The 21,182-nt window shown below is 39.9% G+C and overlaps 1 protein-coding gene and 1 long non-coding RNA gene across 5 annotated transcripts; one reads left to right on the forward strand and one right to left on the reverse strand.

The window, feature by feature from the left end:
• Positions 1 to 66: 66 nt before the first annotated feature.
• WDR75 (WD repeat domain 75) lies at positions 67 to 16,723 on the forward strand. Of its 2 annotated transcripts, XM_069021945.1 has the most exons (21): positions 67 to 169; positions 322 to 451; positions 1,190 to 1,255; positions 1,835 to 1,928; positions 2,518 to 2,642; positions 2,966 to 3,036; positions 3,585 to 3,701; positions 4,225 to 4,313; positions 5,121 to 5,279; positions 5,583 to 5,642; positions 5,732 to 5,847; positions 6,317 to 6,489; positions 7,229 to 7,392; positions 9,598 to 9,781; positions 11,177 to 11,271; positions 11,660 to 11,755; positions 12,302 to 12,471; positions 13,033 to 13,092; positions 14,166 to 14,309; positions 14,390 to 14,481; positions 16,362 to 16,723. In XM_069021945.1, exons 1-21 carry the CDS (start codon positions 84 to 86, stop codon positions 16,564 to 16,566), a joined length of 2,496 nt encoding a protein of 831 aa, XP_068878046.1. In that variant the 5' UTR covers positions 67 to 83; the 3' UTR covers positions 16,567 to 16,723. The 2 variants fall into 2 exon arrangements, with proteins under 2 accessions (XP_068878046.1, XP_068878045.1); XM_069021944.1 differs by lacking the exon at positions 67 to 169.
• LOC138113538 (uncharacterized) lies at positions 6,496 to 14,241 on the reverse strand. Of its 3 annotated transcripts, XR_011152218.1 has the most exons (5): positions 14,155 to 14,241; positions 10,182 to 10,275; positions 9,992 to 10,090; positions 7,513 to 7,637; positions 6,496 to 6,604 (listed from the first exon to the last, which is right to left on the reverse strand). It is a non-coding gene; the product is annotated as an uncharacterized lncRNA (long non-coding RNA). The 3 variants fall into 3 exon arrangements; XR_011152217.1 differs by lacking the exon at positions 6,496 to 6,604 and having other exon boundaries at positions 7,404 to 7,637; XR_011152219.1 differs by lacking the exon at positions 6,496 to 6,604 and having other exon boundaries at positions 7,404 to 7,668.
• Positions 16,724 to 21,182: the final 4,459 nt, after the last annotated feature.

Genomic DNA, 21,182 nt, shown 5'->3' on the forward strand with positions numbered 1-21,182 from the left:
AGCCCGCCCGCAGCACGCGGCGGCGGCGGCGCCAATCAGCGCCGGCCGGGGCGGGGCTGGCGCGCGGGTGGCGGCGGGACAAGATGGTGTCGCCGGGCGCGCTCCGCGTGGTGCGGTGCGGGGGCAGCGCCCTGCGCGGCGCCAGGGCCGTGTTCTCCGCCGACTGCGGGCAAGTGGGGAGGAGGGCCGGGGCTGCCGCGCTCGGGGGGGGCTCCTGAGCTCCGAGCGGAGCTCTGCCCACCGGTGTCCCCGCGGCCTGCGGCTGCCGCGGGACGCCCGGGCCCTTTCCGCCGGGGTAACGCAGGCGTTTCCCCCCTGCAGGTACCTGCTGTGCGCCTCGGGGGACTTCGTGAAGGTGTACAGCGTGACCACCGAGGAGACCCTGCGGCTCATGGGCGGCCACGCCGACCTGGTGACCGGCATCCAGCTCAACCCACACAACCACATGCAGGTTTGCGGGGGGAGGTCTGGCTGGGGGTGGTCGCGGCTGCCCCTGACCCTTATGCGGCTCCGCGGGGGCTGTCCCGGGGCTGGCTGGAGTTCGGGAGTCGTTAGGGCATCGTCGGGCTTGATGTTCCGCGGAATCTGACAAGAAGGGTAGACGCTGTGGCAGTTACCTACAAACACAAACGTGAAATGTCATGTGGATTACACTCCTTGAATGGAATGACAACAAAACGGAAATATCAGCAAAATTTCCGGTTCTTTGATTGAAAGGGTAAAAGAAGTGTGTGAGAAAATCAGAAATACTGTGGTTGGTGTTAGCCACTCTGTATCTGCTGGTACTGGTACAGATTTGACTAAATCCCTTTAACTTGCCCAGGGGCTCCCTCTGCCCCCAGCCTGCCTTCCCTGCTCTCAGTTTTCTTGGGCTTTTTTGATGTCTATATGTAAACAAGAGTTATTTAACAAGAAGGACTGATCTGCATATTAGCTCTGCAAAATCTAATGTAGGTGTTAATAGATGTTCACGTGATGGGTATCTGTGCATTCACACTTTGTGACAATGTGCATTTTGAACTAGAGTAATAGTGTTGTACTTCCCTTGCACCTTCCTTGAAGGTCGCATAGAGCTGGTGTCTGTCCTGAGTTTTTTATGATTCAGTTACCTGGAATCACAGTTGTGATTGTATGTAAAATCTGGCTTTGATATATTGCTGTTACTTACATAGTTGGTTTTTTTCTTCAGCTCTATTCTTCCTCTCTCGATGGCACTATTAAGCTGTGGGACTTCATGGATGGGATTCCCATTAAAGTATGTTGAGTTATTCTTCTTTAGAGCATGTCAAAAATGGGCACAAATCAGTCTGAGATGGATTGTTCTACTGTGAACACTACCTAAAACCCATCTAATTATGGGAGTAATAGAATGTATGGTGATGATGATGATGCAGATTCTTTTGGGGAAGAAGATGGGAGATGTACTGACATACTGACTTTGCTACCTGTTGCAGTTTGGAGTCCAGTGTAGCTCTGGGAAGTGTGCTGCAGTTTGGGATATACCAACAGGAATTGATACAATGGCTTGAAAATGTGAACTGCTGACTGTCCTTTTGCTCACATTTTCTGCTAAATACTTCCCTCTGGGTGGGTGTTCTGCTCTGTTTTAGGGGTAAGGTATCTAAAGGTTTTTCAGTAAATCGGATGTCTCATATTTTATTACTACTGTTTTAACATTTGTATTAGTCCTTGCTAGAATAAAGATATATTTATTTGACTTAGAGTCGAGAATTTCAATTAACACATGAAGGTTTCTATAAGATATGATTTCGTTACTTTAAAGACATACACATAAATGTAGTAATTGTTGATTTCCTTCTCTTTTTTTCTTCAGACTTTCACTGTAGGATCCAAACTTCTGGCACTGTACACACCTGCTAGTGCTGAGGACTCAGTGTTTGTTGTCATTCCAAAGAAGGGTGAACGAGGTACAGTACAAGTAGCATCATCCATGTCATCTCAGTCATTCTGTGTCTGTGCCACTGTCCCAGCAGTGAACGGTGTGCTGCAAGAATGGGCTTTAATATGTTAATTGTGAAATATTTCTTAAATCCTGTGGCAGATGTCTGTAGTCCTGCATTTTGTACTTCTTTGTTTTCATTCTGACATCTATCCTTCCAATACTTGTCTAGAAGAGTGCTTATCTTTGCTTTTGAAGCACGTACTGCATGGATGTGATCTTGTAGATGCAGTAAATCTTTGAGCATTGCTCACCAAGGTACAGGTTGTAGTATTCAAGTTGGGTATGAGTGCTTGAGATTTTTCTCCCACCTTAGGCAGTGTTAACATAAAGAGACTTGTCCTATTAACAGCATGCCTAGATATTTTTTATGGGATTTTGTCTGCAATAAATACATCTAGGCCTTACTGTGTACTATAATATATTGCTATTTCAGAGCAAGAGCAAATACCATGCGGCTTCCCTTGGTTTCTGCTTACTCTTGCACTGATACCCAGTGTCTGGTCCTCATTCTTCAGAACTACTGTTGGTTTCAAACAGATTTTTCTCTTTGTCAGATACATTCCAGCTGGTCTCAGTTAAGCTGACAAAAGGAGCAGGCCAAGATCTGGAAGCCAAGGAGCTGTCAGTGGTTCTGGATGGTGTGGGTGCATCAATGAAGCACATTGCATTTGGAAGAGAAGTATGTTCGCCTTTGGCTTTTTTTCTTCTCTGGGGTGTTGGTTGGATGGGCTTTTTTTTCCTCTCACATGAACTCTGTGCTGTTTGTCTTTATACAAGCACAGCAGTAGTGAAACAAAAGTGAAAGTAAATGAATCAGTGTAAGACCTGTGCTTTCTTTTCTATTACAAAACATAAAAGAAGCTTTGACATTTATAATGGAAAAGTACTTAATATCAGCTTATATGTTGCCTCCGGTGTAAAGTACTTTGTAGTGAAATGTGCTTTATTTTTTTCTTGTGTAAGAACATAATCTGTATGTCCTAAATGGCTTTACTTTAACAGGGTGCATATGTCGCATCAGTGAAGGATGTGAATCTCCAAGTTTATTTTTTTAAACGGAAACTGTTGAACAGGTAAGAATGAGAATGAAAATATCAGATATTGATTCAGTCTGGTGTGTCCTAAATGTTTATTAACTCGTGATGTGTGCACACATGATCTCATATTTGGTTTTCTGCTGGAGGGGATGTAGTCACTGTGTAGGAAGTTTCCTCTAGAAGTGAACAGTGAGCAGAAAAGTGGCAGTGGTACCTTACCTTTACAGCTCAGGAATGTATTTTTTTCAGTTAAATACTTAGGTTGGTGCTGAACTGAAATAAGTGATGTAGTTTGGGCAGGGCCCAGGAAGTGGGAGGGGAGGAGGAGAAAAGGAGAGGGGGAAGAGGGAGAGAAAGAGAGAAGCAAAATCTCTTTCAGCTTGATTGAAGGCAAAGAATTAAGGAAATCAAGAGAAAAATACGTCTGTCACTATTTTTTGAGAGTGCATGTAACCTCAACAACTTGAAGATGTTTAATTTTGCTAACCAGAATTTTTATGTGCACTAGCTGATCCTTTTGAAGATTTGTTTTAGAAAAACCAACCCAACTCTTATAACTGAAGTTACTTTCTTAACTCTTGAAGGTTTTCTTTAAGTACAATGAAGACAAAAGGAGGAGACAATCACTTCAGTTGTGTCGTGTGCCATCCTACGGAGGATTGCATTGCAACTGGCCATGCCGATGGAAAGATTCGCCTCTGGTATGTGCATTTTGGTTAACTGTGTATCCCATAAACTCCTCTCACTGTAGGAATTAAGTCAAACCTGAGCAAAGCAATCTAATTTGTCCTTAGCATTGCCATTTTCAGAAGTCAGAATGAGCAATGAACCTGCAGTGCTGACAGTGTAATGTGGAAAAAATGCCTATGTTAAGTTATGCTCCATTGAATCTAAACTTAGGTGTAAAAGGTAACGCAAGAGCAGCTTAAGTAACTCTCTATGGACGAGTCCTAAGGAGAACACACCAGTGGAATACATTATTAAAAACGTTGCATGGCTAAGTTGCTTCCAGGGCTGAGTTGCTCAGTACAACTCAGATGTGGACCAGGAGGGTTCTGAAAACCTGCAGCATGGTTCCTGCCCTCCTGCATCACTTAAGCGTAGGATAAACTAGTCTGAAAGTTAGAGGACAGCATGATATAATTGATTCAATTCAGTATTTCCTTTTGTTTACTCTGTTGTTGATGTTGTGAGTAAAGAACTGTTCTATTCCTCTCCACACAGGAGGAATTTCCACCACAGGAAAGAGTACACATACTCCACACTGCACTGGCATCATGATATTGTCATGGATCTGGCTTTTTCTGTGGAGGGTGAGTAAAAGAAAAATAAAACCAAAATAGAGCAATAAAGAAAAAGGTACCAAAAAGCCAATAAACCTCCATCAAACAAACAAAACCTTCTCAAATTTGAAGTGTTGCAGCAGACAAGGAAGAATCAATAGAAGCTCCAAGTTTGTCCACTTACTAACAAATTAATTTCTAGAATTTTAAGTACATCCAGGAAGGATCTGAAATAAAAACTAACGGAGTTGTTATTGTTTTATATATATTTTGACTGACATTTATAATGTCAAATATCTGCCTTCTGTAGTAGAAAAAAATCTTAACCCCTTCTCTCACCTCTTCTCCCTCACCTCCACTCTCCCTCCCCTTCCATTTCATTAATAATACTGATGAGTTCTTTCCAGTTTTACTTCCATCCAAATAAAACAAGCCAGTCTTGTCTGAGCTCAAACCTGCTGTCAGAAATACTACACGTTTATCTGAATTTTGTGATCTAAACTATTCTCCTTAAGGTATTTCTTAGTGCAAAATACTTCTTACAGAAGGAGAACAATTCAGCCGTATCCTAGCACAGATACTCAGCTGATTCAGAAAGTGATGGATCTACTACTGCCAAAGTATTGTTTAAATTTCACTGTAAAGTTCCTGTTAGTTAATCCAAGTTTCTCTAGCAGTTTAACAGGGTATCATGAGAAACATATTTATGTGTCTTGCCCAGGCTTAATGTGTTTGCTTGTGACAGTTTTGAGAAACTCATGTCTGTCTGTCATTGTAAAGACATAGGCTGCTGATTTTAAGCAAAACCTTTTAACTGTGTTTTTATTGCTTGAAAAGGAACCAGGTTGCTGAGTGGTGGAGTGGAATCTGTTCTAGTCCAATGGCACAATGAATCTTCGTGCCAGAAGGATTTCCTGCCTCGTTTGGGGTCTCCTATCGAGTGCATTTCCATGTCCTCCGACGGCGCTCTCTGCTGCACCTTGCACACAGATAACAGTAAGGCAAAACACATCCAAGTATCACTTCAATGGAAATGCAAATCTGTATGAGCTTTATTTTGTTGATTTTGGATTAATTAACTAGGAACTGCATAAAATTTCATTACTGATCTGAAAAAACAGATGCTTGTGATCTTTTGCTTTTTGATTATTTTTGTGAATTTGTCTGGTGACTGCTGTAACTTGGCTTTCCACCTTGGTGTCATAAACTGAGCAAAGATACATTTGCAGTACAGATGCTTACAGTCCCTTTCCCACCAGGAGATGAGTGCCTTTTACAAGACTTTGCTTTCTCTTTCAGGAATTACAATAATCAACAGCAACCTAAGGTTTTCCAGAAGTATTCAAGGGCTAATCAAAAGTAAGAGCAGTAAAATTTATCTTCCACTTAGAGAGTGGAATGTGTCACTTGACAGCTTTGGTCATTTGTCACCTGATTTTTGTTTCCAGGTAGGGATGTCAAGACTGGACTAGTGGTTGATCCTAGAACCAAAGCTTTGGTCCTGAATGGGGAGCCAGGCCACTTGCAGTTCTATTCCCTCCAGAGTGACCAGCAGTTGTTCAGTGTAAGTTGGATGGGCTTGTACCAAAACTTTAATTTACTCAGTCAAGTAACTTGTGAATCAGAATTTATTTGAAGACTTAATATAGCAAATGGGAAAAAAACCTTGCAGCTATTCCACAAAGCTGGATTCCAGGCTGAGATGTTCTTGGCTTTATCTGAGACTTCACTTGCTAAGCAAGTCTAAATATTGATACTGAAAAAAGTACTTCAAAACAGTGTGCTGTCCTGTTAAATGTCAAAATTTTGTAGGTAAAACACCTTCAAATTATTTTTCGTTCTTTCTTCACTTCGCATCGTTGGAATGCACATGCCCAAATCTGCTTTCCCCACATGCTGGGGTACTGTTCTGTGCCACAGCCCAGTCAGGTCTAACTGGAGCCTTCAGAACATCCTTTCTTCACAGTTTTATGAGTGGTATCTCTTACAGCTCTACCTGAATTGTAAAATACACTTCTGGCCTTGCTTTGCAGCTGGACATTGTGCAGCGCCAGTACATCCACCAGGCAGGTCTCAAGCAGTCAGACCTGGTGAAGGTGGCATTCAGTGCTCAGGGCACCTGGCTGGCCACAGTAGAGGAGAGTGAAGAAGTGACTGACCCCGAGTTACAGCTGAAACTGTGGTTCTACCATGAAGAAATGCAAAGGTAGTGAGAATAGAGCTGCCCTTCCAGCTCTCTGTCACACAAATCCCTGCACAGACGTTGCCTTGCAAAGGCGGTTTTTCCAGATCTAGGTAGTTCACTCTGCATGCTACAGCATCTGCAACAGAACACAGAGTGGCACTGAATACACTTACAGTAATCAGAGGCTGTTATAACCATGGGACTTAAATTCACATATTTTTCCTGATGTTAAAAATCAGGGAGCTGACAGAATGGTTCTGTAGCCCGTACAGTTTTTCCACCTGTGTGTGAATCATGAATTGATTAGTCCTTCTCCAGAAGGTACAGAAGATTGTAATTCTATTGTTGATCTTTGTCTTTAGCAAACATATGCATCTGGTTAATACCCTTTCCCTAATTTTCCTATTAAAAAAATTATATTTTGACTACAAATCTTTATTTTCTTAAAGAAGAAACAAGGCAAAAGAAAGCTACTACACAGATCAACTATGTAACTGATTTTTTAAGTAGTGGAAAGACTGCCCAGAGTTCCGGCTGAGTATTTGAGAGATGCTTGCCTAGTGATAATTCTTGGTGCTGGGCTACTATGTGGAAGCCATTAGGGAAATCTGATCTGTTAATGCAATACCATTTAGCTGTCTTAATGAGAACTTTCTTTGATTGCTCTTCTCCCTGCCCATTCCAGAATCAGCTTTAACTGAAGTCTTCTCCAAGTTCCAAATGAAATAGAATGGCAACCTTCTGTTTTCTTTTCTTAAAGCTTTCAGCTGAATACCAGAATAAACACTCCCCATGACAACCACATCACAGACATGTGCTTTCGTGACATGGATGAACTGGGAGATGACTCTCTCATACTGGTAACAACTGGCAGAGACTGTGTGTTTAAAGTCTGGATGATGGTAGAAGACACCGATCCAGAAGGTAAGCATGGTCAAAACATAATCTTACTTGCACCTTGTAACATAGAACCATAAGAATAACCTGAGTTGGAAAGGACCTACAATGACATTTGAAGTCATGCTATAGAAATTAAAACCCTACCTTCATTTGCTCAGTCCCATGTGCTGATCTGTTTCTGCTGCTGTATGAAGTATTGTGTTCTCCTGAGCATCCTGTGGTGCAGTTCTGTCGTAGTTCCACAGTATTACAGTTTGGTATTGAGGTTCCTGAAATAGCCAGGGAGACCTTGGCAAGCTGCTGCAGAAGGGAATGGCAGCCTGTGTTTATTGGTTAAAGAATTGTTTGTGGTAATGATTTTTCCATATTGAGAAAATGGATTTTTGTCAGTCCTCTGGGGAGGCTTTTCATTTGAGACTCCTGCTCAAAGGAGCAGGATGCAGAAATGTGTTATTCTGCTTGAGCTGATTTAGTGTAAAATAATAGCTCTTTTGCCATTCTACAGATGCACCACTTCAGAGTTCATTTTTTGAACCTCCTTCCTTTCCATTAGGTATTTGAACGTCATAGAATGGGTATTTAGGTATCTCTGAGATGCTTTTAATAACCAAATTTCACCTCTTGAAAGACATGATGATGTTCCCTTCCTTCAAACAGACCATGTGTGTTTTGATTGCTCTGTGTGCCTTTGAATGTGAAATACAAAAGATTTCTAACATACTAATTTCCATTTACTTAAACGTTATTACAGTGTCGGGCACACTTAAGTGAAGTGGCACTTTGCTGCCACTTGGATGCTTTGTCATTTCATGTTCCCAGTAGCTGTGATGGTGGTCTTGCTGAACTGCTTGCAGTTCAGTAATCTGTCTTTTCACTGCCAGGTGAGAACATGTTCAAAAGTACTTTTGAGCTACTAGGGTTTCCATTTGGCAAACTTTGCCAAACCAACTTTCTCTTTCCAAGCTGTTTGTTCCTCAACAGTGGTTGTTGATGAGAAGAAAGACAAAACCTTGTGTCATTTACTGCATTAATAGTAACCCCCTCAATGGTATCTGAAAGAGTGTTGGTTTTGCTTTTTTTCATAAATTATTCTGAGCTTAAATTATATCTTAACTTAATGAGCAGATACTTTGATCTTGAGTGTAGTGTCAGTTGGGGATGAAACCGAATTTTTTTTTCTTTCCACAAAATAGTTTTGTATCTGCTGCCTGGCATCATCAGGGTGTATTTTAAGTGACTACATGGTTCTGTTTTATGGCATATGTAAAAGTACCAGTTAGTGGTCACTGCTGTGGTGTATTTGTCCAGTGGGGCAGAGTAGGAATGCACAGGTAGAAAGGGTTGACATGCTGCAGCTTCTCTGCAGCAAATTCTAGTTTACCAATGAGTTCCTCAGTTGAGTACACTCTGGTATGTGTTAACTGCAGCAGGTCTCCTGCTGGGCCCCTAGATGGTGCCATGCAGTTAGAAGTACTCAATCGTTTCTAGCTTTTTTTCTTTTTTTTTTTCTTTTTTTTTTTTTTTTTTTTACTGTCAGGTCTTTTAATCATCAGCTTGTAGCCCTTATATAAAGGGTATTTTAGCATAGGGTGAACTTACTGTCCTTTTTTTCCTCATCCTACTCAAATGTTTCAAAAGCATGCTGTAAGAACTATTTTATACTGGGAAATGTATGTTAATGTGGTAAGTACATCACTTTGCTCTGGTTTATTTTATGGTGATTATCCACAGTGGGAAAGGTGTCCCAACAGAATGCAGTGGCAGGTGAACCAACCCACGGAAGCGTGCTGGTGGGTCACTTGGTGATCCTCGAATCTTCTGTAAACGAACCAGGAGCTTTGTTGGACTCAAATGCAGCCTGTGTTCAAATTTTGAGTAATGCTCGTGTTTTTGCTAGTTAGAACAATGTTTCAGAACAACAAGTGTTGAATCTATTTGAGTATCATTTTATCTAACCTCTGCCTATTTGAGAGCACAGTTAATGGAGTTGGCAAACTAAGCATGAATATTGTACCATGCCAGTCTCAGGGTTCACTGTTCAAATGCAAAACTGAGGACAAATGAAAACCCTACCAGCTGTTTCTCATACTAGAACAGGGCAGATTCTCTGTACTCATCAAAAATTGTGAAAGAAAACTGCCTTGCTCTTGAGCCTATTTTGCAATAATACTTGAATTCTTCTTTTGTCATGTATAGACTTGAATTAACTGGCTTGTTCATTCAACGCAGCACAGCAGAGTGTGAGCTGGAGCTGTGACTTTGTAGGCAGCTACCACAACTACCAAGCTACAAACTGCTGCTTCTCAGAAGATGGCTCTTTGCTTGCTGTTAGCTTTGAAGAAACTGTCACTGTATGGGATTCACTTACTTGGGATCTTAAGTGTACATTTTGCCATCCACCTGGAAATATAAGGTACATTTTTCATCTGCTCTTTTATGTCTCATTTGAACTCTCAGAACAGAAAGAATCAATTCATAGCAGTCTAAGACCTTGTATATGTTCACATAAACATTGAATTTAACAGTCTTATTAATTCATACATAGAAAAGACTAAAATGGCTTTTAGGTGGTTGGTTAAAAATACTATTACAAATAAGATCAAGTGTTGCAGTTCCTTCTTACTTGCTTATGTCTCCTGTACCTCCCATCCTTAAATCTGCATCATGGGGCACACAAGTAGTGTGTTGATAGCCCTTCTCTTCTTCTACATTAATTGAAGTCCTGGAAAAGTATAAATACAAGAAGTGGTGCTTTATTTGTGTATGCATACATGCAAATAGAAATTATATCAATAAAGGCGTAATGACTTTACCTGTACTATGAAATACATATCTTGATCCTCCTTAACCTCTGTTGGAAAATCCATGTTTGCCTGGCAGACTATCCCAGCAATCCTCCATTGTATGCTGTCATGATAAAAGATACCATCAACATTTTGTGGTCACAATGTTTTAAAGACTATTGACACAAAGAATCATAGCAGCATACAGAGATTTGTCCCTTCCATGTGTTGTATGTATGTTTGTAAGCTGTTCTTTCGTGTTACAGAGTCTGTTTTGTATTGGTCCTCTAAGATTAGAAATTGAGAAATGTATTCTGAAACTGGTGTGCAGGAAAATTGTGGGAGGCACGTGAGCCACCAGCTTGGTGCAGTGGCAAGCTTTTCCCAGGCCAGCTGCTCCTACAGCCTTTACTATTTATTATATTAAAAGGAAACAAGTTACTCTAGGAGTATAATGAATTAGTGTATTAGTTGCATAACTTCAAAGGGCTATGCTTTAATATACAAATTCTGTCCCTTATTAGCTTTTTTTGAAGATCTTTGATCATTAGAAGTCATAAGGCTGTTCTGTTACTTTCAAACAAGAGACTGAGAAATCAAATCACATGCTTTCTTCAACTGGAGCAGCTTATAATAACTTTTTTTTAACTACTCCTATCTTTCTGTTTCTTTAACAATAGTAGGCCTTCTTTAAATATGGAAGTTATTTTCTAATCCCAATATGAACACTTAAAATTATGTATGGGTTTGTAATCTATTTAAGCATTTTAAATCCCTCCTTTATATTGGAATGCTGTAGAAACATGTAATCCTTACATATTTATGCATACTTTAAATCATCAAACTTATAGTTGTGTGTGGAGTTTCGTACCACTAGAGGTTAATTGAAAAAGCAAATTTCTGATTTAGGTGACAAAACTAAATCATAACTGAATGTTTTTTGTGATGTATTAGTAATTGCTACATAGAGAAACAAAGATGAACTCTGAAGGTGACTAACTTGTTTTGACTTTTTATTTCTGTAGGAATATCTGCTTTGGGAGACTAACATGTTCCAAGTACCTTATTGGTGCCACTGATTATGGCTTTCTGTGTTGCTGGAACCTGCTCACTTGTGCATGTAAGATCAGCTTGAATGTGTGCTAGAATAATTTAATACTTGAAATTACTGTGAAACCACCTTGAAATAATTCTAGTTCAGTTCCAGATTTACATGCTATGAAATGCCCTGTGGAAATGGGATGATTTTCATACTTAGGATAGTATCCTGTCCAGCCTGCATGTGCTTTGTGTGCATGTGCAAGATATATTGTAAGTTAGGTGAATGATAACCCAATAAAAGGTAGTATTTCTTACACTTGTGTAGAACTTAGTAGCATTTGTGTGTTTTTATTCACCAGGGAATGAGTGAAGCTGCCTTTTCCAGCAGCTAAGGCCCTGTGCATTGTTTGTTTGACCTTTAGTTTGGCTCCTTTTCACCTCTGGCTCTTGCTGTGCTCGCTTTTCAGTGGAGTGGAGTGCCCACCTCAACGTTGCGGTTCTGCAACCTGATCCCCTTTCTGAACATATTGCTGCAGTCTCATGGCTCTCCAAAGAGTCCAGCTGTAAGTACAAAGCCTTCTTTGACAAGTCATAATTTAAAACTGGGAAAGCACCATTTCTAGAAAAGGTTTTCTTAGAATTCAGACTCTGAAAGCTGCAAGATGGACTTCAGTGTGTGCTTGCACCTGTGGAAACAGAGCCTTATCTGACAGCAGCATTCAAACAAAGCATGTTATCTTTTCTTCCTGCAGGTAGTTTCTGGTGTAGGATACAGCTCAGGATTAACCACACTTTCTGGGTGATGGTCTCAAATGTTCTTGACCCTCTCTTATAAATGCAGAACTGTACAGCTACATTTTAGAGCTCTGATATTAAATTAAGATAACTCTTCCTACAGAAATGTTAATTTCCAAGTGTGTTCTCTGGATTTGGAGTACTGTGAAAGGTACCTTCTATTATGCAGTAAAGTTACCCAGTTATATTCCTGCAAATAGTGCTTGGAGGCAATCCTGTCCAGCCTTCCTGGACTTTGACAATGCAGGGCTTTGACAGCTGCCAGGAGGGTAAGAATTTCTTGATTTAATGAGAAGATTTTCTTGGTTTTGCAGTGTTTGTGTTTAAACCAAATGAGCCACGGCCAATCTACATCCAGAGAAACCTTTGTAAAGAAAAGATCCTGCTTGCTGCCTTCGTTCCAAGAGATGAACCTGAAATGATAAGCTCAGAAAAATACCTTTGGCTAGGAAAATCCCAGCTATTTTTTCTTACAGATACACAAGTAAGGAAAAGTAATTGGCAGGTGGTTCCTGGGGAAAAACTGTTGTCTTTAAAATAGTTGGATGCAAATTCAGAGTCCTGCTTATGAGTGTAGGAGTTTCTTTCTGTCATTTCAAGTCAGTGTAAGCCATGCTTTGTTGAAGGCTTTCAACTGCCAAAACAGCCTAAGTTCAAAATTATTTACTGGTATTCTACTGTGAATATTTAATGAAGAAACTAGATAACTTGGGAACATTGCCTATGCTGTTTAACTTAAACAATCACCGAGAAGCTGTATATATTACTGCTGATTATACAGATGTTCCATGTGATGTTCAGTTTCCCTGTAATTTCTGGATGGGGGTGTGGGGTTTTTTGTTTTCCCAAAAAGTCTATAGAACCTCTAGGTCCATTCTTGCTTCTCTTCAGGTTCTTTCCAAAATAAAGAGGAAGAGATGGTTTTGCCTCTTCCACTTGACTGATAAAAGCTTTTGGGCCAGTTGGAATCTTCTGTAGGCAAGGTATGGAAATATGGAAAGCAGTTTCACATGTGATAACTGTGCTACTTCCTTCTGTATTTTAGGAGCTAATGACACTTAGCACAAAGTCTCTGGAAGAAAGGCTTACACCATCAAGCAAACAGGTACCTCTCATAGAAGTTCTGACTCAGATGGACAGAGCAGTTCACAATTCAGATGGTGTTCATTCTGTCATATTGAAATTCCCTTCTGTCATGGAAATGCACACTGGACCCTTACCTGGAGGCACTTAGCTGAAGGAGCAGTAATCTGGATTTGCTTATTTTTTGACAAGAAGTGCTATTTGTAAAATTTTTTTTTAAAGTATCAGTAAGACACTCTCCATTTCCCCGGGGGGGAGGGGGAGAAGATAATTTTCTAAAAGATTCAGGTTACACAAATGAAGCAAAATGTTTGAGTAAGTTCTTTCCTTTTCTTGGTTTCTGTAACACTTGGAACCTTGAGTGTGGTCTCAACTGTGCTTTCTGATGAGGATGAGCAGTTGTTAGTCAATTGTGAGAAGGAATTCCAGAATTGCATTCTAGTATGTATTTCTGTGGAGAAGTAGCCTGGGAAATTGGATTTTTTTTTTTTTTTATTATTCACGTTGAAGAAGTGTTTCATACTTGCTGAAATAGCAGCATTTGATTGGTTTGATTAGATAAAATAGACCAAAGTAGGAGTTAGTATCTTTCTAATACAAAATCCTGTAGGAATGTGGGCATAAGCAATCCGTTTCTTTGGAAGGTGGGGGAATAATTTGGTGCTCAGATGAAGGTATATTGATGTAGGAAAATGCCAAAAGTCAAGGTGCTGTGTTTTGCTTCCCATTACATAACTTAATCTCTCTGCAGATGATGCTGGAGTATAAAAGACCTTTTTGGTCTGAAGTGGAACTTGAAAAACCCATTCTTAGTTTTCTGACATGTGTACCACCTTCCATATTTGGAAGTTAATTGGTACATCTGCCAACTAAAATCTGGTGTTCTTGGGTCCAGATTCTGGAGAGTTTTGCAACCCTCTGTGCAGCATTCTCTCCAGACCCCTGACAGAGAATGAGTACAAAGAGCCACGTAGCTCAGTTGAGTTAAACTGGAGTGTAAACTTTTGTCATCTGGGTTTATTCTGAATTTTGGTGACTTAAAAGGAGATAGAACTTAGATTTGTGACACTAAAATTCTACTTACATTTTTTCAAGCTGGCAGTAGAAGAAAGTCTTCCTGTGACCCCATTTAGTTTGCTCTTGGGAAAGCACAGACGTCAGCAAGCACAAGAGGATATAGACCTTGGAAAACCAGTTGTTCATAGTAAGGAGGAGCAAGCTTCACCTGCTGTTAAAGAGGTAGGAGTAATTCCAACAAATGTACAAGCAAAATCACAACAAACAAAATCTTTCATAAAGCTTCTGTTTTATCTTTGCAGCTTTTGCACACTCCAGCACACGTTTTGCCATCTGCTTCCTTCCTCTGCACTATATTTATTAACTCATTGCTCATTTCCAAAGAGAACAAAAGGTAAGAAAATTTCAAGAACTCCCCTTAGTTATCCAAGTTCTTCTAAATTACGTACTTCTTTGTTTAAAGTGTAAAAGCAGTTTTCCAACACTTTATCTATGCAGTAAGTTAGTGGAGTACTTCAGTGTGGCAGTGGTCTGGCTGTTCAGTGTATTGGCTCTTTTGTTGCTGTTATTTTTGCTGGGTTTTGCATAATGTGCTTATATGCAAAATGCTGCCTTTTGCACTCAGATGCTCTCTATGAATTTAACTTTATTGCAAGGATTTAATGGCCTTTTTTGGTTAAATATTAGGTTCTCAACTTTATTTGAAATTACTGTGACTTCCTGCATAATTTTTGGTTTCAGTTTCTAGATACACCAAGAAGTTAGAAGCTTGGTCTTAAGAATTTGTTTAGAATTCAAATTTCATTTCTAATTGAGCTACAAAATACAAGTGTAAGCACACCTCAGTTTGGCTTACAATGCATTCATTCCAATTTAATAGAATAGTTTGAGAGGTATTTAAAATTGTAGCTTACCCCTTTGGGATCAATGCGTGCTGCTAAAAAAGGAATGCAAGCCCAGGGATTATGACAGTAGTTTTGTTTTAGGATTAATATCTTGTCACTTACACTGAAGCCAGTTAAATGATTGCATTTTTGTGCCATCTGTTCTTTAAAGTGTTTCATTAAACTCTGCCAGGCCAGAGATGAAAACCTGTCCTTGGAATCAGCTGTTGTGGATTTGCCAGACGGGCGAGCGGGTGGTTCACAGGGCCGGGGCTCACCTGGAAACAAACACCAGCTGGAGCAGCTCCTCAGGGTGCTCTGTGTTGTGCCATAACAGCGGGGTCCTGGCTTCTGCCATGCTGTGCCAGCCACTGCTGCAAGATTTCTTACTGCATGGCACAGCAAAACATCAACAAAACAAAAATCTAATACATGGAAACTCACATCTAGTTTCAGTTCTGAAGAATGTGAGTTCAGTGACCTGTGTAAATACTTGCACTTGTAGAGCTTGTACTTTGACAGTGGTGGTTAGTATGGCTGTGCATTTAAAGCTCCCTGTAAGGGCTGCAGCAGTGGGCCCTTGAAGATTGACCAGAATTTATCCCTGTACAGTGTATATATTATACAGTGGATAATTATTAACATTAAATGCTTTTATTTTCCTTGGCACTATGATATTACTGTGTGCTTCTCCATTTACATTTTGTGAATGATGAATAGTTTGTATTAGAACAGATGATTTTTAGAAGACCACTACTGTTCTGCCATGCAGTTCACTCCTAATGAGATCTGGAATATTTATGCAACAGACACATTAATTGATACTATTAATTAATGCATTGTAAATGGTAGCTGTTCCATATAATTCTTTGGAATTCTGCTTTCTACTTCAGCACAGGCTTAAAACTCTTGAACTCAGAACAGCCACTTTAAACAACTATGTTTAAAAAAAAAAAAAAAAAAAGAATTTTTTTGTCTTTCCTAGTAACACTCTAGGTATTGTTGCACTTTTTAAGACCAAGTGACCTCTTTCAAATTTGAAAGAGAAGAATGGCCTTCTTAATACTGTCTCACCTACCAGTTTATCCAGTGTTTCTAATCCTGTAGGGCTGTGATGTTGTAACATTTGTCATAACGCTGACCTGCCTGCTTTGCAGTTATGTATTACATTTCGAGAAAGAAAGCTATTTTAGGTTTACTTACAAGAAAGCTATTTGAAAAATGGCTTGAAATTGAGATGGCAGGAAAAGTATAGTAGTTTTAAAGTAGACTGAAAAAAAAAAAAGATAAAATCTAATGTTTACTTAGTTATTTGCATTATAACTTCACTCCATAGTACTGTAGTATGTGAGAGTACCTATTAATTGGGTTGTTTCCAACCATCTTCCAGTGCTGAAGAAGTTGCTGATGAAGTAGAAATGGAAAGTGAAAAAGCAGAGGATGATTCAGATGAAGAAGATGCCACAGAAATGGAACAAGAAGATACAAGCCATATGGAATTATTAGGAGAGATTACATGTAAACTGTCTAAATCCCAGGAAAAAGAACTACGAAAAATAAGAAAAACGGACTACAGTTGGATATCAGCCTTCTAAACAGACATCTTATGTTTTTTTATACTGCAAGTTGAAGCTTTGTGGATTAAATATTCTTTAAAAAAAATTTTCAGGTCCTTTGGCCAAAAGTTTTAGCAGCTTCTCTTTCCAAAGGAATGCAGAACTAGGGGGAGGGATTAAACGTTTGAAAAGCTGATTCTGCTCCTAGTTTATTACTGATTCTCTGTGACCTTAGAAAACGTTTAACCTGGTTTGGGGACTTTTTTGCACCCTCTTGCAAGTATATTTAAAAGGCTAATAGCAAAACTGAGTTTATTATCTGACTTGTGATCAGTTAGCAGAGTGATAGCTCAGCTACTGAAGATCTTCTCCACTGAGGCTGGGTTACTGCTGCCAAAGAAGCAGCAGCAAATGCCTTCAGTTGACAGAGCTTAGCTCAAGGTGTGGCAGAGGAAATCAGGGTGGTTCTTTGGTGCTGTATACAGATAAGTAACAAGTCTCCTCCCCAGAAGTTCCTCTCCAGGTGTGGAGAGAGATGACAAGTGCTTTAACATGCCTGGTTAGAGAATATAGATATCAGTGTTTTGTGGAGTTCACAGAGTATGGAGGTTCTTAGGCAGAGGGTACTCAGTGTATCAGAGCACGATGAAACCTTTCCAAATATCAAGACAACTGCATGTAGGACATGTATCAGTTTATGTGGCAGCCAGTTTAATAGGCCTCTCATGCATCAGCTGGAGTTCCTGTATATCATTTCATGGTACATACCAGAGTGTAGAATTGGTTTGAAGTGGTGAATTTGAGGGCCTAAGAGTGAATACAGTTGCCTGTGGTGCTGCAGTATGAAGGCAAGCAGATGCAAATGGCACAGGTCACTGAAAGTTCTGAAGAAACACTATTTGCTAAAACTATTCCGATGAAAAATGCTGGAACAAGAACAATCCAACTCCTGTCAGTGAAACCTGAGTTCTCCCTACTCTGCCTTTAAAACAAAGTGGAAGACCCTTTCCTTCCTCTCTTGTTACCACTATATAGCGGAAGGCAGTTAGTGGCAACACTTTTTTCTTTTTTGGGGGGAAATTATCCTACAACAGACAAAATCTGTCACTTGCACCCATGTACAGAAAGACTGAAGGTCATCCTTAGGCATCAAGGAAAGCACCTCAGAATTATTTTGCTGGTAGGTTTACCTCTCCCATTTTAACACAAAGGCAGTGTTTGCTCCGAGTGAGCAGTGCTGGCCCTTGGTGTGCTGGCAGGTCCATCATCAGCTGCCTTGGGGTCAAACGGAGGCAGCCAGGAGGGATGGATGTTGTACCCAGAACATGGCACAGCAGTGACTTCACTTCTGCATTTAGGAGTGAGGTACTTTGGATGTTGGGCCTGCCAGGGTGAGGGTGTGAAGGGAGTCCTAATCCCCGAGAAATGGAAATACTGCCATAGAGAAGGGCACTGAAAAGAACTGTTAAAAACAAGTCTGCCACTAGGTTTGAGTGCTGGCTTCAGAAAAAAAAAGAAAAAGCCAAAAATTAGTTTAAAACTCGTTATTAAAGAAAATTTACCCTTTTATTCTTTATGTTCACCGTCATAGATGTCAAAACATGAATGTGGGGATGTGAAGATAATTCAGAAGACATTGGTTTCTGTAAAGAGCCTTGGAATGTCTGCCATGCAGCTTGAATTGAGTGATGATAGTCCCTTGCCCACTCTTTATATTTCCTTCTCATCAGACAATAATGTGAAAAATAGTTAATTGATACAGTTTCAGACTAAACCAGCTAGGGTTAACTTAAGCCTCATGGCAGCAAAGGGCTCCTGCATCTTCTCATACAGTAAAGTCAGGTACTGCAGCTCTTCAGATCATCATTACTTATGACTGTGAGGCACATTTTCTTCTATCAGATTACTTACCTAGGACTAGTATTGCTGAGAATTTTAGGAATGTGTTTAATTTTTAGGCATCTTGCTTTCTTGTTTAGGCCTTGGTATGCAGAAAAAATAACACTTTAAAACCAGTAAAAGTTTTACAAATTTAGTTTGCCTGTAAGTTCATGTATCTTTTATTTCTATCACAAACTTACAGGGAGAGAAGGAAAACACCCTAATCCCATCACCACCTGGCCAGTTTTCTGTTTTTGCATTTTTCTCCCTTAGTATAACAGCTTTTTAGATAACCTCATGGTATATATAGCTGAAGCAAAAAAATCACAGCTCCCCAAATGTTACGCAATTTTTATTTCCATCCCTCTTATCTGTGGAGCTGAAACTGATACAGCCTTTTCAGAACCTTGGACCCAGTGGATTTTTCCCTAAATGAAAAGTTTCAACAGAACAAATAGGGAAATTGTGTTAAGACTGTAACTGACAGATCATAGGTTTTGAAAACTCAGAAACATTAAGAAATAGAAAATACAGGAAAATAAAAAGATCAGTAAATAAATGTTCCCCCTTTCAAAATATGCACTGTGCTAAGAAGGGCACACTGAAAGGTTTTTGTATTTTTTCTTAAATAACATCAGACTTCAGCTCTGTGAAAAACAAGTGTGAGTTGAGCAGAGATCTATACACGTTGCAAAAGCGCTGTGTCAAAGCCTGGTTGTGTTACTGTGTCAGCAACATTTAAGTGTGGCTTTAAAAAGGAGGAAACCTTACATCTGTTCATGTGGGTTTTTTTAAAATCATAATGTTCTTGTGAAAGTCAAGTGCTTTCCTGGAAGCCATCCTGGTATGAGCAAGAGACAATTCACATACAAGCCATCACCTGAAGGTGCAGTTTAGTGTTGTGTTCAGGCAGTAGTGCATTGTTAGGAATCTTCATCAAGATACAGCTGTTAGACTTAAATCTTTTGTCTTTACTGACTTGGTTTTGCTTTGCACAGCAGACTGAACTTACTGGGATAACAAAGAGGGACCTCACTTTGTAGTTCTGTGTGTGTTTTTTCTACTCAAGAAGGAAATACATTTCTGCTTACAGTTTTACTACATTTAGTAGGCACATTCTTGACCAACCTTTTAGAAAATGTCTTCTGAATGATACAGCAATGAAGAATACAGAGGGAGGGCTGCTACTGATCCATCTGTGGCTGCTTTGGAATGCTTCAGGTTTAAAACAGTTTCCTGGTGTTACTCAGTATTTTTACTTTTTCTTTTTTTTTTTTTTTAATCTTGTGTATCTCAGTAGCCATAAACGGTCCCCATATTTACTGTAATGCCCTAAGTCAAACCTTAATTTTTGGCTTTTGCTTTTTCCTTCTAAAGGTTACTTTACAAAGATTTTATTATACTTTATTAGAAAGATTTGACACAAAAGACACAGAGAAGGAGATTGAACTTAATCTCACTATTCCAGTTACATGATAAATACAACAGGTAAGAAAATACCTCAGCGACATGTAGAGGTCAGCGTTGGATACCTTCGGGTGCCTTGTGCATCACAGCAGGACAGCAATTTTCACAGAAGCAGTCACAGCTTTATTTAGGCTGAGGGACAGACCACACAAGGGTGCAGTTGCCTAGAAGGGGACTTGTTTACTTCACAAATTTTCCACTCAGACAAGGGGTTGGATAAACATGAGGGCCTGAAATTCCAGCAGCTGTGGCAAGCATTACAAAAAATAAATATACAGGCAAGGCCTTATGGAGTACATCATGGCAATGGGCTTTGACTGAGGGACTTATTCCCTGAGACTGCTCAGGTGCTGCTCTAAATGCAGAAGAGCTGACTAGTAATTTTAACCCATTTGTTCCAGTCAAGTGTAGTTCCACAGAGACTGAAAACCACTGCAGTGCATTGGTATTTTGTGAGGCCCAAACCAGTTGTTAGTTAACAGCAGCTCCAACACGTGCCCTGTCCTTGGTGGGCAGACTTGGCAGGAAAGCTGTGAGAAAGGGGCTGGTATTACTAACAGTGGTTGCTATGGATTTTTGAGTTCAAGAACAGGGGAAAAAACCCTGCAAATTGTGCCACGTGTTTTAGGATCACCTGGCTCTTTGTATTTCAGCCTAACAATTGTTTGTCTGTCTAGCCTTGGGGAGGCTCTTTTAGACACCTCAATCTGCCAAATCCCAGTCTGCAGTGAGCCTTCTAAAGCACATGCTAACAGCCAGAATTAGAACCAGCCGAGAATAGGACAAAGGAAAACAACAGCAACTTCAAATATCACTCAGAGAAACCTGAACAGACCTTCTGCCCCAAAGCCTAGGAATTTAGGTATATTTATTCCTGACAGATATTTGTCTAATTTTGCAAACCTCTGATAGAAGCCATTCTGTGGTATAGCATCTGTTCAGTGCTTACCTATTCTGACAGACACAGTTTTTCCTAATAGAAGTAATCTTCCTTTCCTGCAAAATTTCTATTCCATTCTTTGAAAACAATCTTTAGAAAAAAATGAAAGCATGCTACTCTATTTCCTTTAAACAAATTACCATCCCTTTTAACTTTTTATTTTTGCTTTTCCCTGGGCCTTAGCAGCATCAGAATTGTCCTTCAGCCCTTCTTTGGGCTAATTGCTTACAGATCAAATACTGTTCTGACTAATTTATAATTTCAAGGGCAAAACCTGTCAGGGTCATTTAATACATTTCTGGATAGTCCTAAAGCCTGTTCTTTCTCTGTTCTGGCTTGTACTCCTTGCTGATTACCTTTAGTGTCT

Source organism: Aphelocoma coerulescens, chromosome 7, assembly GCF_041296385.1.
Source record: "Aphelocoma coerulescens isolate FSJ_1873_10779 chromosome 7, UR_Acoe_1.0, whole genome shotgun sequence".
Classification (NCBI taxonomy): Eukaryota; Metazoa; Chordata; class Aves; order Passeriformes; family Corvidae; genus Aphelocoma; species Aphelocoma coerulescens.

Excerpts from the sequence above, each read along its gene's own strand:
- WDR75 (XM_069021945.1), top strand. The coding sequence starts at position 84 with ATGGTGTCGCCGGGCGCGCTCCGCGTGGTGCGGTGCGGGGGCAGCGCC. Across the intron at positions 11,756-12,301 it reads GCTCTCCAAAGAGTCCAGCT|TGTTTGTGTTTAAACCAAAT; the intron begins GTAAGTACAAAG and ends TTGGTTTTGCAG. Across the intron at positions 14,310-14,389 it reads CTTCACCTGCTGTTAAAGAG|CTTTTGCACACTCCAGCACA; the intron begins GTAGGAGTAATT and ends TTATCTTTGCAG.